The sequence below is a fragment of the Myripristis murdjan genome, chromosome 19, assembly GCF_902150065.1.
Source record: "Myripristis murdjan chromosome 19, fMyrMur1.1, whole genome shotgun sequence".
Classification (NCBI taxonomy): Eukaryota; Metazoa; Chordata; class Actinopteri; order Holocentriformes; family Holocentridae; genus Myripristis; species Myripristis murdjan.
Genome location: NC_043998.1, coordinates 5,237,669 through 5,251,405, shown reverse-complemented (window position 1 = coordinate 5,251,405; position 13,737 = coordinate 5,237,669). Strand labels below are relative to the sequence as shown.

Here is a 13,737-nt window from a genome sequence, read left to right as displayed (position 1 = left end):
ATTTTTTTGCTAAATGAATAGATCATATTATCCTTTGTACTGAGTGCTATTCATTAACCCGTAGGTCCATGAAATCTTCTCAAAATATATTGCGTAATTTCTAAAATGCTTGCTTGTCAGTAATGCAGCAAAGTTTTTATTCATTCCCGAAAAGCTTTGTTTGATGGCCTGCTACTTTCACACCTACAGGAAATTCACAAATGAAATAATGTGCGGTAGATTTCGGGAATTCATCTATATGGATGTTTCACAGGATACGCGCAGCAGTGTTTGTTGATCCAGGCTCTCACGCTGAGCCTGGTTTTGGCGAGTCTGGCTCAAATCCAGCATCTCAGTTGTCTTTTGGACCTGATCAGACCTGGATCAGCTAAATCCAAGCTTAGCCACAAACTCCAGTATGAAGGATTCGCTCTAATTGATAGATAAAATGTTCCCTTTGGAGGAAAGATTTTGTGCAGCATTACAATGAACGCTTAAGGTATGAACCGACTTAACTAGTTAATAAGTTAGTTAGTTATTTGTACAGAAAAATGATAAAGATCATCGGTGGAAGTTAAACTATTGTGCAGGCCCAAGCGGGCTTATTAGGATACCTCCCCTAACTAGATATAAATAATAATGAACTCTAAAAGGGATAAAGACATAAAGGCATTAGTGATAATCCTAAAGAGGCTTTCTGTTGTATTTGGTGAAATTTAGCTCTTTAATTAACCAGTGAGCATAAAAGTGCAGAAATTACAAATGATAAAAGTTGTTGTGGCCTGTCTGTCATTAGAGACGCACATACCGTCTCCATCCATCTCTTTGATATCGCTCCGCCACACCCCTGCTCGCCACACTCACTGTTTTGTTGATTCATGCCTCAGCAGTAAACAACCACAGTCACTCGGAGCTGAACGCGGCAGCATTACTCTCAAATTACTGACATTAGGGCCGGTGTGAAAATTCCCTCCTGGCCATGGGTTGCTGTGAAATAATTTTAATGCAAATTTGCCTCCTGGCCAATCAGAAATTATTGTTTGATCTATGAAACATATAATAACCACAGTTCCTCTGCGCTGACTCACTCTCATTTCAGCCCCATTATGAGCCATGACGTGGGGAAATGTGATTTTCCTCACTGTGGTTCAATGGGTTAGTTTTTTTTTTTTTTTCCTGCTGACCCAAATCTGAGACAATTTTTTCCCATCATCCCACTGTGTGCTGAGCTCCTCTGGCAGGGCTCGACATTATCTCTACTCAGAGAGCGCCCAGACACACAAATCAGACAGACCGTCTGACAGACAGAGGGAGGACAGAGAGCGAGAGGGAAAAATTCAGTTTGAAAGGCGGGGTGAAAGATAAAAGTGGCGCAAGTTGAATGAATGACTGAATAATTGAGTGTGGGAGTGAACAACTGAATGTAGATGGTCCTGTCTTCAGATTTTGTCAACCAAAGATTCAAATAATCCAATGTTTTTAAAAAGAGACATTATTTGTTTTTCTTGCCATTTTTCCGACTTACCCAGACTGAGACAAGATGTTATATAGGATATCATTTTCACCTCTGTACATCCACTGGTTCGGGTCCTATGGGTAGAATTTCATGTTATCATATCATGTATTTGAAGTCTGGTTAAGTTGGGAAAAATAGTTTTTTGCCCCAAATGTTGGAGTATTCCTTGAGCATGCTGTATCCATCAGCCTTGTCAGCTTTCTGGGGTTTTATATCTGTTTATATATCTGTTCCAAAACAATTCTCCTGTGTGTGATATTGATAAAAGCCCAGTGAAACACCCACACTGTGTCCCCAGGTACTACCAGTCCACCAAGTCCTCAGGACTGTCCAGCAACCTGCAGCCGACTGGAGCCAAGGCCGACCACCTCAGGGAGGAGATGGAGGAGGCAGCCAACCGCATGGAGATCTGTCGAGTAAGTGCAAGCCAAGCCTTCATTTCCATAACGCCACATATCCAATTTGAGGGGGAAAAAAAACATTCAATATCTAATCTTCATCAATCAGCAATACTAAGATATTAGGGATGTCGTGTTTTCTTCTTTGCATCGATGCATCGATTGTAAATTCTGCCGATTCAACTGCATCGATCTGCTCCGAGAAGGTTGAGGTCACCTGGACTTTGAATTTTGTCTCAATGATGGAGTTTTTTTTTTTTTTTAATGCATAATGTTTAAATATTTCTGTTGTCTGTTTTTCCCACATTTCAGAAGAAGAATATACTCTTAAATTGTGATCTACAAACTAAAATCAAAAGCGTTCCAGAAAAGACAAATTGTTCTTAAGTCAAACGACCAACTAGTGAATCTCTGTTAGGCCAATAATTGACATTTCCATAAGGTATAGAGGATTCACCAAGTAAAAATGTTGTTTTGTAATAAATTGAACACTAAAATACCCTACAATGCTTTGAAAAATGCCACAATTTATATTAGGACATGTAATTTTGAAAGGGTATTGGAAGTTTTGAATGAAGGTGTACATTTTGGACATTTTGGACAATTTGGCTTGTGCTCAGTGGGTTGCAGCTTAATCAGGAATATGTCCTCTGTCTTTGTCGTGAGCCTCTGAAACCTTGAAGTAATTGGAATTTGTTTTATTTATTTGAAAACTCTCTCTTTTTTTTCCCAGGATCAGCTATCAGCAGACATGTACAGTTTTGTGGCCAAAGAAATTGACTATGCAAGCTACTTCCAGACAGTAAGTACAGAAACCGACACAATGCTGTGTGAGTGAAGAGACAATACACACACACACACACACACACACACACACACACAGAAAATGCATGGCTTGTCTGCCCATCACAGAGCTTTCAGGTTTTTCTCTCTCTGTGTCTGTCCAGCTGATCGAAGTCCAGGCTGAGTACCACAGGAAGTCGTTAGAGCTGCTCCAGAGTGTTCTGCCCCAGATCAAAGCCCACCAAGGTAAGCCTGGGACCGCCACACACACACACACACACACACACACACACACACACACACCTACACACACACACTGCAGTCCCTTCCTTTGATTCTGTCCTCCTATAACCCCATACTGAGGCTCCACTGCACCTCACAGTGTGTGTGAGAGTCTGCATGGGCATCCGTGCGTGTTAGCGTGTACTTGTGCGTGCGTATGTGTTCATATGTCTATCTTTGTGTATCTGTGCATGTTTGTGTGTGTGTGTAATGCCACGTGTGTGTTCGACAGAGTCCTGGGTGGAGAAGCCGTGCTATGGGAAACCACTGGAAGAGCACTTAGCCCTCAGCGGGAGAGATATTGCCTTTCCCATAGAGGCTTGTGTCACCATGCTGCTGGAGTGTGGCATGCAGGAGGAGGTCAGACTCCAATACAAACAAATCTGTATTGTTCTTACACCTAATGACGGCATGTCAAGAAATGTGCTGGGGACAAGCTGCAAAACACAGGATGAGCTCACTCTTGATGACTCAGCGTGGTATGATTTGTAAGGAACTGGAGCTGAACCAGTTCTGACACATCACTTTAATGCAGTTTGCTCACTTTTAGAAACAGTTAAGCCTCGATTGTTTACTTAATGTGTGACAGTATGAAATGTATTAATTTTGTGCAAACAGGCCACTGAAGCATAGGTTTTTGCTAGAACCAGTTCAGCTCAGCACATAATGATATATGTCACAAAGACAAATACTGAGAAATAAGCAGGTGTAGCAAGTGTAAAAAAAAAAAAAAAAAAATCAGTCCTAATTGCTTTGGCACACATCACATTATGTACTGTGTGATTAAAAACTAACGGCAAATACATAATCATCAGCAATACATCACGACTAACCTTTATTGTCTCCATTTTAATTTGATTTAATATGACATTTGCATAAGTCAGTGCAGTATATTAAAAGTCCTTAATTTCATCCTGCTAATTTGTAGTGGTGCAAAACTCTGAGATTTCAAAGTCCTGACATGTGAGCAGAGTCATTATAGTTTTGTATTTTTCATTAGTTTTTATTATTATTATTTAAATTTTTGTTTTCAATTAATTTTAGTTTCCACAGTGGGTTTACTCATTTCGGTTTCTATTGTTTAAAAATGTTTGGATTTAGTTTTTATTCGTTTCAGTGTTAGTTTTAGTTTTTCTTTATTATAATATGGGTTTTTGTTTTGTTTTTAATTTAGTTTTAGTCAACTATAATAACCTTCCACGGGAGGATGTTGAACGTAGTTGATTCCTCCCATCAAAACAGACTCAAACTGGCTGTTATGGGCCAGAACTGCTGCTGACTCAACTGTTGATTCATTAGCAGTTGGCTTTCATGCCCCATTAGACTTGCAGTTGTGATATCTATCCATAACCAATTATCCCACTCGCTCCTCATTAAGACACCAATTTGCAGCGAAAGTTAAACAGCGGGGTTTAAGATCCAGCCACTGAGTTTTGGTTCCCTGCTTCACTAACCAAGAATTAACTGTCGGCTCTCAGTAGGATGGGAGTGGAGGGGATAACGTCCCGCCGGTTGTAAATTCTCACCTGTGTGCTGCTGTGTGTACTTCAGGGTCTGTTCAGAGTCGCCCCGTCAGCCTCCAAACTAAAGAAGCTGAAGGCGTCTTTGGACTGCGGGGTGTTGGATGTTCAGGAATACTCCGCAGACCCACACGCCATTGCAGGTGAGTTGAAAAAAAATACCACCAGTTGCTGCTGTGTCACCAACCGATGTCTGTTTTCTATGTAAATCTTGCTTTCCAAGAACAGTTGTGAGTTACTGTAGCCCTCATCGCTCGTTAGGAATCTCATTTCCATAAATTCCTGGCACACACCCTTCCTCATGTGTAATTGAGACATCTGCCCTCCCATCCCCACCCCCCTCCCTGTCCAAATTAGCGGGTGGGGGATCAGTCTTGGGAATCAAGGTCGGGACTCAGCAGCCAAATGGCGTGGGCAGTTGCCACCCCTCAAATTAAAAAAAAAACAAAAAACCCTCTAGTCGTTTTCTCTGCCATATTCCCATTTGAATTTCTTTGTCATTTTTACTAATAGTGCTGGATCCTCCCGAGGAAATTACTGATTCTGAAATATGGACACCTACTGTCATCTGTCAGCCTCAGCAATGAAGGCTTGGCCAAAGGTTAATTGTCTGCCTTATGTAAGAGCCACAGATAAGATTCTGAAGATTAGATTGGGCATGATTAGGTTGGCTGTGTGTCTGCTCCTCCTGCTGCTACACCAGAGCCATTAGCAAGAGAAGCAAACCATGCAGGAGGTTTTTTCTCCGTTTCCGTATGTAGTGTCACTGCATACATGCTGTATATTTAATATAATAAACGATCCCAAGAAGTCTAGTGACAAATTCCAAAGATAACGGGGATAAATGGGGATAATATTCTTCAGCTTCTGCATAAGCTACTGAGGAAAATAAGTGGATGAAATGAGACTGCATTCTTGTTTGTTTTCTTTGTTGCTGTCAGAGCTGACTTTAAACGGGAGCCTCTGTCAGACCATTAAAAAAAAAAAAAGCTTTCAAGCTGTTATGATGCTCCCATTGATCGTTTTGGCTGTTAAGTTTCCATATCTGTGTGTTGTTTGTCTCCACTGGAGCCGACCGCTGCGTATCTCTGCTGTCTGATGAAAACCTTGTATCAAAATGTCAGCTTTTCAGGAGCTGAGAAAAACAGCCTTGTCTCTTTTAGCTTGATGCGCATGCGTGTTTGAGTTAATGTAACTGGTTTCAAAAAGATTTCATGATCTCAAGGGTTGTACATTCGTCTAATCCCGTAGATAACTACATATGAAAATCAACAGAATTAAGAGTTACAAGGTTTCCACCCAACGATGACAATATGTTCCTTTTATTAAAGATCAAAACAAATTCGGTCAATCAACTGTGGGCATGGAGCATGCGAAGACACCACAGAGATGAAGCCTTTTCGAGGTCATATTCCTCTCTAATGATCCCTTATTAAACAGGGTGAGAGTCACTGATTCAGAGCCAGCGCTATCAGCAAATCTAATTTCTGAGCTGTTCCCTCCAGGGCGGGGGAGTGTGTGCGGAGAAGTGTTGAGGTGGTGGTGGTGGTGGTGGTGGTGGTGATGGTGGGGGGGTGTGTGTTCAGTACAGCTCCATTTTCCACATCAGCCCATCTAAACGCATCGCAGCCAAGTCAACAACAGCACGCCCTTCTCTAAACATAGCTAATTAGAGATGCACCCTCTGTGGCAGCGATGTAATCCTTTGCATCTGATGTGTTTGTTTAGCCCAGCCACTCAGAACATGCCTGTACACACATTGATACAGAGAAGTGCACAGAGACACACACACACACACAACAGCAGGAGTGCTCCCAGCCTCCGAGCTGTCTACTAGTGAGGGATGCCCTCACTCCCTTGTTTGTCATCCATCCCACGCATCCCTGGGGGAAGTGAACGGAGCAGACCAGAGAGAGAGGAGGAAAAGTCAGAACAGTCACAGGAGCCTAGCCAACTGTAGCCTCCTTCATCAGCACTGGAAAATTACACTGTCACCCATTAGTCCTGGGTCAGATGGTGTTTGCAAATAATTTTCAGTGTTTGTTTTAACCCGCTTGTCGTGCCAGAGCCTGCCACAGAGGACGATGTAATGAAGGAGGAGTGTTTGACAGTTTCTGAATTGTCCTAGTGTAGCTGACACCTCTCATCTTTTGCCTTTCATTGCCAGCTCATTAAAAAACATTGCAGTTATTTGCAAATACAATTTGACCGAGGTCTGCCAGTCGTACTCCGTAGACACCGTAGGCTGCTCTCATGCCTGTGCCAGTCCAGTGAGCTCAACTCCTGCAGCTCTTTGTTCTTCCCGTAGCGATAAAAAAAAATTAAATCTACAATAAAAGCCAAAGGGATGAATCAAACATCATATATTTTATTCAGTTCATTCTGCACTGAGCTGTTGAGGCACTAACAAGGTCGCAGGCGGTTACTCCTGATGCTTAGTCTGATCCAGAAGAACTTTCAGAAAATATCTGCTTCTTTTCTCTGCCTCCATCTGTCTCCTGCTCACATGCACATATGCGTGCGTGTGTACTGTATGTGCACAGGCAAACATACAAACATACAAATTCACGTGTTAATCATTGTTCCTCTCTGATCTCTTTGCCAGGCGCTTTGAAGTCCTATCTTCGGGAGCTGCCAGAGCCGTTGATGACCTTTGAACTGTACAATGAATGGATCCAGGCTTCCAAGTCAGCATCTTTTAAAAATAATGCAAATCACTGCATTTGTCATTAGATCACTGGTGTGGTGGGCTTGTCCTCGAAACATAAATCGTCCTATTCTTTGCACTTTTTGTTACACTTGTGAAACTGGTGTGTTGTCTGTCCTGCAGCATTCAAGACCAGGACAAGAGACTGCAGGCTCTGCTGTCTGCCTGCGAGAAGCTACCCCCAGCCAACAGCAACAACTTCAAGTGAGTCACCGCTCCTCTGTCTCTCTCTTTGTTACCCTCTCCTCTTCCATCCCGCCCTCTCTCCTTCTCTCCTACCTTCACTTCGCTCTGCAACGCAGCTTGCCTTTTGATTTCATTTTCAGTCACCTTTCACCTTCTCCGTGCCTCTTTGCTCCCTCAAATCAGCGGCGGCACTGAACCGGAGAAAAAAGCAATCCTGGCTTCCACGAGGCTGGAATCATGTGCTTTTAATCGACAACTGACAGAAGATGATTGACTTCTGCGTGAAAGGGTGCTGAGAAAAGGGCCTTAGCTTATGTGTTTCCCTGTTTGCTGCTGGATTAAGGCAAGCCTGGGGTATTTGTTGAGGGGCTTGTCTTAAGATCAGAAGGGAGGGGGGATGGGGGTATAAGGAAAGCCAGGGTAAGATAGAGAGAGAGAGACAGATAAAACAGAAACCCAAAAAGCGAGATACTGCAGCACTTGTCAATGCCATCATTGAATCGCACAAATAGGGCTTATTTTTAGACAGTCCTCCTCTGTGAAGACCTGTCAGACCTGTCCCGATGATCGCTGCTCGCTGGAACGAGCTGCCTGATGTTCACTCAACTATAGCTGAACTCAGGATGAATCATTCAACTGTGCTGCTCTCTAAGAGCCACAGAAACCCACTAGCCCAATTTTCCGACTTAGAGCCCCTACAAACACATCGAGAAATTGTCATAGTTTGCGATAATGATGTGATTTGGCTAAGCACTGCCAACCAAAGACAAGTGTTGTTTAGGCACACTCTCTTTCTCTCTTAAAGGAATAATCCAGTGTTCTGGGCAAAATACCCTTTTTTCCAACTTACCCAGACTGAGATAAGATGTTCAATACCATTTGCACTTCTGTGTGTCCAGTGGTTCAGTTCCTATTGGTGCCATTTTGTATTAGTTTGGCATAGAAACCTGAATTCCTGGAATTAAAAAAAAACAAAAAAAAAATGAGAGTTGTTTAAGACGTTAATTTGTGCCAGATCTTCCTATACCTTCATTGGTGTGCAGATGACTGTGATAGATGGAAGGCTAAAAGTATTCAAAAAAGTATTCAGTGGCTACAGTTCCATCATCTAACTCACTCCAACTAGTTTGAATGTGTTCATTAATTGATTTATCTCTCTATCTGTGTTCATTTTAACAGGTACTTGATCAAATTCCTTGCCAAACTGACTGAGTACCAGGATGCAAATAAAATGACCCCTGGAAACATTGCTATTGTCCTGGGCCCCAACCTGCTGTGGACACACAACGATGGGTAGGACACTTGTGATTTTTGTTTTATTTTTCCACAACTACAAAAAACCACACTCATCAAAGGTAGATTCTATTTTAATGACAGCAAAGAAAGCCATTGTTAAGAAGTGAAAAGGACCTTCAGTTCTGTGGTTTCCCAAGCCTGACAATAATGGCTTTTCAACATTTCCACATTAAAAGTGCCTTGTGCATGTTCATGGGTCGGTTTAGTCATTATTCATATTGAGTGCCATTTAAAATCATTGCAAAAGCTTGGATTCATGCCAGCTTTACAGGTAATCTACAGTTAGGGGTGCAGGGGTCAGAGTAACAGCCCCTAAAAAATAGATGTACGAAACTCCTGTCTAGATAGAAGGCGTTAAAAAAAGAAATGTATTTAGGTCTATGATATATTCGCCTGTCTCTAATGTTATATAGCCTTTCAAATGATTTCTCCTACATGCACATTTTATTAGGGCACACCAGGTGCACACTGCGACTTACTATCCTCATATTACCCCTCGTTCCCTCAGTAGGGGACCAGCAAAATATTCAGCCAAGACACCTAGACACTCAGTTTTGTGGAAAATATGGTTTTCATGCATTGACTTTTTATTATTGGATCTAGAAGTCAGGCTGAATGCATCCTCTGTCCAGTGGGAACCTCTCTCTGCAGCCCTGTCTTCACTTTGTTTTTTTCACTGAATGATCCTGATTGATTCCACTAAGAGCTGTGCATGTTTTAGTGCTCAGGGCGCTTAAGTGCTACAAAGGCTAAAACCAAAAAAAAGGAAAAAAAAAAGTGGTGGGCAGTAGAAACGGGGCTCCAGGGGACCTCTGCCCTCCTGTGGACAGTTCAACACAACTCCATGAAGCGATTCTCATTAGATATGCATGATGATGACAAAGCAGCCGGGGAAGGGTGAAGGACGAATCGCTAATCTCTGTGTAAATCTTACAAAGTCTTTATCACTCCCCTAACTTTTAATTAGTATTTTAATAGCCTGCTTTTTTGAAATGGGTTTTAATTTTCTCATTTTAATGCTTCTGTAATGTTGTGAAAATGTATTACGCATTGCCTGAGCTTAAACTGTTATGATCCAGCCGGCCACTTTGACTGTCTGTCCCTCCCAATAACTCTCTCTGTCCTTTCCGTCGCCCTCGCCGCAGCAACATCACAGAGATGATGACGACGGTTTCCCTGCAGATCGTTGGCATCATTGAGCCCATCATCCAGCACGCCGACTGGTTCTTCCCTGGAGGTGAGGAGGGGGGGTTTTCCATCCACTCCCTGTCAGACACAACTTGTCTCTCATCCATTAAGAGGGTTGATACTGCGTTGTTTCCATCCCCTCACATCACTACATGTTCCTTTTTAGTAATTTAAAATGGAAATGTTAAGCCATGCTTGGAGATGAACTCATAAAAAACTTTAAAGTTATATGTTTCTGGAGTGAGACAGAGGATAATTTGAAACCAGGAACCATATCTTTTGCATTTGACTCCCTCCATCAATTAGGAATTAGCAATGGGAAAGGACTGAGGCTTGAACTGAACATGAACTGAGCAGATCGGAAGACTCTCAGGCATTCACAAATGAGATTTATTCAAACTGTGAAAGCAATGAGGTCAATCCTCCAAAACGCCTCATTTAAACGGGCCTTATTTAAAACTATGTGTACATTACAGTAGACATTTTGTAAAATTGGATCTGTTAGTAAAGTAAATGCAAATAGTTAGCAAATAGTTAGTAAATGCAAGTGTCAGCTTGCTCTCTCCCTGATGTTTCATTAAAGTGTTTTTAAATGAGTTGTTTCTTATCCAATGTGACGGCTGTATTGCTGTAAAGCTCCTTGAGGCAAATTTGTAATTTGTGATATTGGACTATACAAATAAAACGGACTTGAACTGACTTGACTTAACTTTAGTGAAACATACCAACACTTAAAATGATATAATATGACTCTTTTTTTTGCCATAGAGAATAACTTGAATATAACGATTTATACATGATTTAACGAGTTAATACATTGCTACAGCACCACCATGGGCGATATAAACTAAGGCAAACATTGCAATATTTCTGACCAGACACCTATTGATATTATGATGATATTGTAAGGATGACTGTTGGTGTTTTCATATTTACACACAAGAGATTTTTGATAAATAATCATAGTAACGTGAATATACTATAATGACCAGCCATTAAGACATTCCCTATACCATATTATGATATTACAAAATCCAAAGTCCCAGAAAATATCTAGTCTCATATTACAATATCAATATAATATCGATATATCACTCAGCCCTACATCTCACCCTTGTCTTCCCACTCTTCCAGAGATCGAGTTTAACGTCACAGGGAACTACGGAAGTCCCGTCCACACCAACCACAACGCCAACTACAGCTCGATGCCGTCTCCAGACATGGATCAGTCGGACCGCAAGCAGAGCGACCAGAGCCGACGTCCGCTCAGCGTCGCCACAGACAACATGATGCTGGAGTTTTATAAGAAAGACGGGTACGATCCACCTCTGCCTGCCGGCACCAGGGCAGTGGACACACATTACATTTTTGACTCATTTAGGTTCGATTTAGTCATCACTTCCTCTCACAGCTGTGATGTCAGGGTTAGGGTGCATGCGGACTGAGTTAACACTAACGTTGCATCGACCCCTCTCTGACTAGCTCTCATCTGCTGTCATGAAAGTTTAATAACATCTAGTGACAGTAAACAGCAGGCAGTCTGGAAATGAACGTGAAACAAAATGTAACGGAGTACATTACAGATTACTTTTTCGAGCATGCATTCAGTAATCTGTAATGGAATACATATTAAAAGTAACCCTCTCAACCTTGTGTGTGTGTCCACCCTCCCCGACATCAGCCCTTTCACCTAAACCGTCTCGCTGTCAATCATGCCACCCTAACTCTGAAGTAATCAATAACCCTGCTTGTCAACTTCCCTGCCTCTGTGATGCCCTTATTCCTCCATTCAGCATTTTAAGTATGCTTTAGGGTTGTTTTTTTTTTTTTTTGTTAAAGAAAGTTGGGCTGACATGACAAGTTTGAAGGGCAATAAAAGACACAAAGTTTCCAGATGAGTACTTTTTGGCAGGGTCAGGTCCATGAGCGGCGTTTGAAGTGTGAAAGAATTCCCCGCTGATCATGACAGTCTCATGTGAGGAGTGAACTCAGTGAAGAGTTCAGTCTCCCTATCACAGGAACAGAGAGGATATCGCATTGCTCTTTATCTACCTGCCTCCCAGCTTTCCATGCCGACTGAGGAAGACTGATAGGGAGAGGGAGAGAGAGAGAGAGAGAGAGAGAGAGAGGAGCATGACAAAGAGAATGGCACACAGAGATGAAGTTTAGTCTGTGAAATGAGGAATCTGACAATCCTTAAGCCGCGGAGGAGGATTAGTAGAAAGTCAGTCGTTCTAGCTCTCTCTCTTTCTCTCTCTGTCCCTCTCTCTTCCTCTCTCTGTCCCTCCCTCCTCTCTCTCTCGCTGTTTCTAATACTTTAATACACCTTAGTCTTATCAGGCCCTGCTGGTAGTCTGAGCCCTGCAGCCCTGGGACCGCAGAAGCCTTGCTAATTAAACCTGGGCTGAGCCTGTGTTGGGTCTGATCAATAGAGCTCGTCTTTCATTAGAAACACACACCTCTTCAGAGCTGGCCGGCTCAGGTCGGACAGTCTTCCCCGCTTTGTGACAGAAGCTATTTTACTGTTTTGGGTAGATTAGAGTTGGTTCAATACATGGTTGAAACTCAATGTAATATTTCTATTAAATTAATATTTATATTTTTTTGTGCACATGCATTTCAGTTGTTGATGAATGATCAACCACCAAAACTGGCTGCTCTGGGGACCCATAGACAGCACCACTCTCTCACTCTTACTTTGGAGAGCACACTCAGAAATAAAGGGAAATTAGATTCAAACTGTATTGATTTATGCTTTGTCTTGAATCTAACTTGTGTAATTGCAAGTTGACAGCTACTGATTTTTGAGCACTGAGAAAAATGAAAGTGTTGTATCAAACATTCCCTGTACCCAGACAGTCTGGTCGAAGAACATATAGTTACCCTTTCTATTAGCCTGGGCAGTGAGGAAAAGTTTGGGGTAGCCTGGACTGAGTAATACAAGCCATGCTGTACATACAGACTAAAGAGGTACACAGTGTATTTTTTTTTTTTTTTTTTTTTTTTATTAGAGATTCTCTCAGAAGAGTTTTTTCAGGAAAAAAATGATTTGACCAGCAACTTAGGTGCTCAGTTAATCTAAGATTTCTCGTAGCATGTGATAACCCTTACCAATATCAAGTGGCTCATAAAGTACCATTATATTTTGCATGCTATACCAGTCTTTGGGTAACGTGATAGCACTTTAAAGACTCTTGACTGTCTGTTTCTTTCTTTAAAATTGATATTCCAGGTCTAATGTAAATTCCAAATTTTCTGCATGACGTATGACCTCAGCAAGTGAAATGTGTCTCAACACTGCAACTATGTCTGTCACCCTGACCAAGCTGCAAGATGTCCCTCCTGTATCTGTGATATGAGGAGGGATTTTCCTGTATCCATCAGGGAAACTTTGACCTAATTAGCACTAAATAGAGCAATAATTTGCTCTCTGGGTTCGACGTGGTTGCAGCACCTGAGGGAAGGCATATTTCACACCTCAAATCCCTCTCCTCATTACTCTCAGCATGACCTGCATCCCTTGTCACCCCCCGCCACGCCAGCCTTCCCATGCCCCCCTGCTGCTCCGCCATTTTGGCTTGTGTCTCAAACCTGTGGCTTGCCAAATTCCCACCGCCGCTTTGATAATGGTGCTGTGGATGAGCTAGGACAGTCTCTCTCCCATGATCTTAACTCCTGTCCTCAATGTGTTTGTCTCTGTTTTTAACAACGCAGCATTAGGAAGATACAAAGGTACTGTATTGATCCTTTTCCTCTCACAGTCTTCTTACTGGTCTGTTCATCGTCCTTTTTCCCCCTCAGATGCACGTTGAAAGGAACTGTCTTCTCATTTGTCATGTTGTCTGTTTAATGTTCCAGTCAGGTCTACTTCAAGTGACACAC

General features: G+C 42.2%; 1 protein-coding gene across 1 annotated transcript in view; it reads left to right on the top strand.

The window, feature by feature from the left end:
• LOC115378350 (rho GTPase-activating protein 44-like) overlaps window positions 1-13,737 on the top strand; it is a 64,341-nt gene that overhangs the window by 40,996 nt on the left and 9,608 nt on the right. Inside the window, exons 7-17 of the mRNA XM_030078578.1 lie at window positions 1,794-1,911; window positions 2,627-2,695; window positions 2,841-2,922; window positions 3,191-3,318; window positions 4,510-4,621; window positions 7,084-7,165; window positions 7,309-7,389; window positions 8,551-8,664; window positions 9,813-9,904; window positions 10,990-11,170; window positions 13,570-13,587. Of these exons, the coding sequence (XP_029934438.1) occupies window positions 1,794-1,911; window positions 2,627-2,695; window positions 2,841-2,922; window positions 3,191-3,318; window positions 4,510-4,621; window positions 7,084-7,165; window positions 7,309-7,389; window positions 8,551-8,664; window positions 9,813-9,904; window positions 10,990-11,170; window positions 13,570-13,587 (1,077 nt within the window). The remainder of the gene's footprint in view (window positions 1-1,793; window positions 1,912-2,626; window positions 2,696-2,840; window positions 2,923-3,190; window positions 3,319-4,509; window positions 4,622-7,083; window positions 7,166-7,308; window positions 7,390-8,550; window positions 8,665-9,812; window positions 9,905-10,989; window positions 11,171-13,569; window positions 13,588-13,737) is intronic.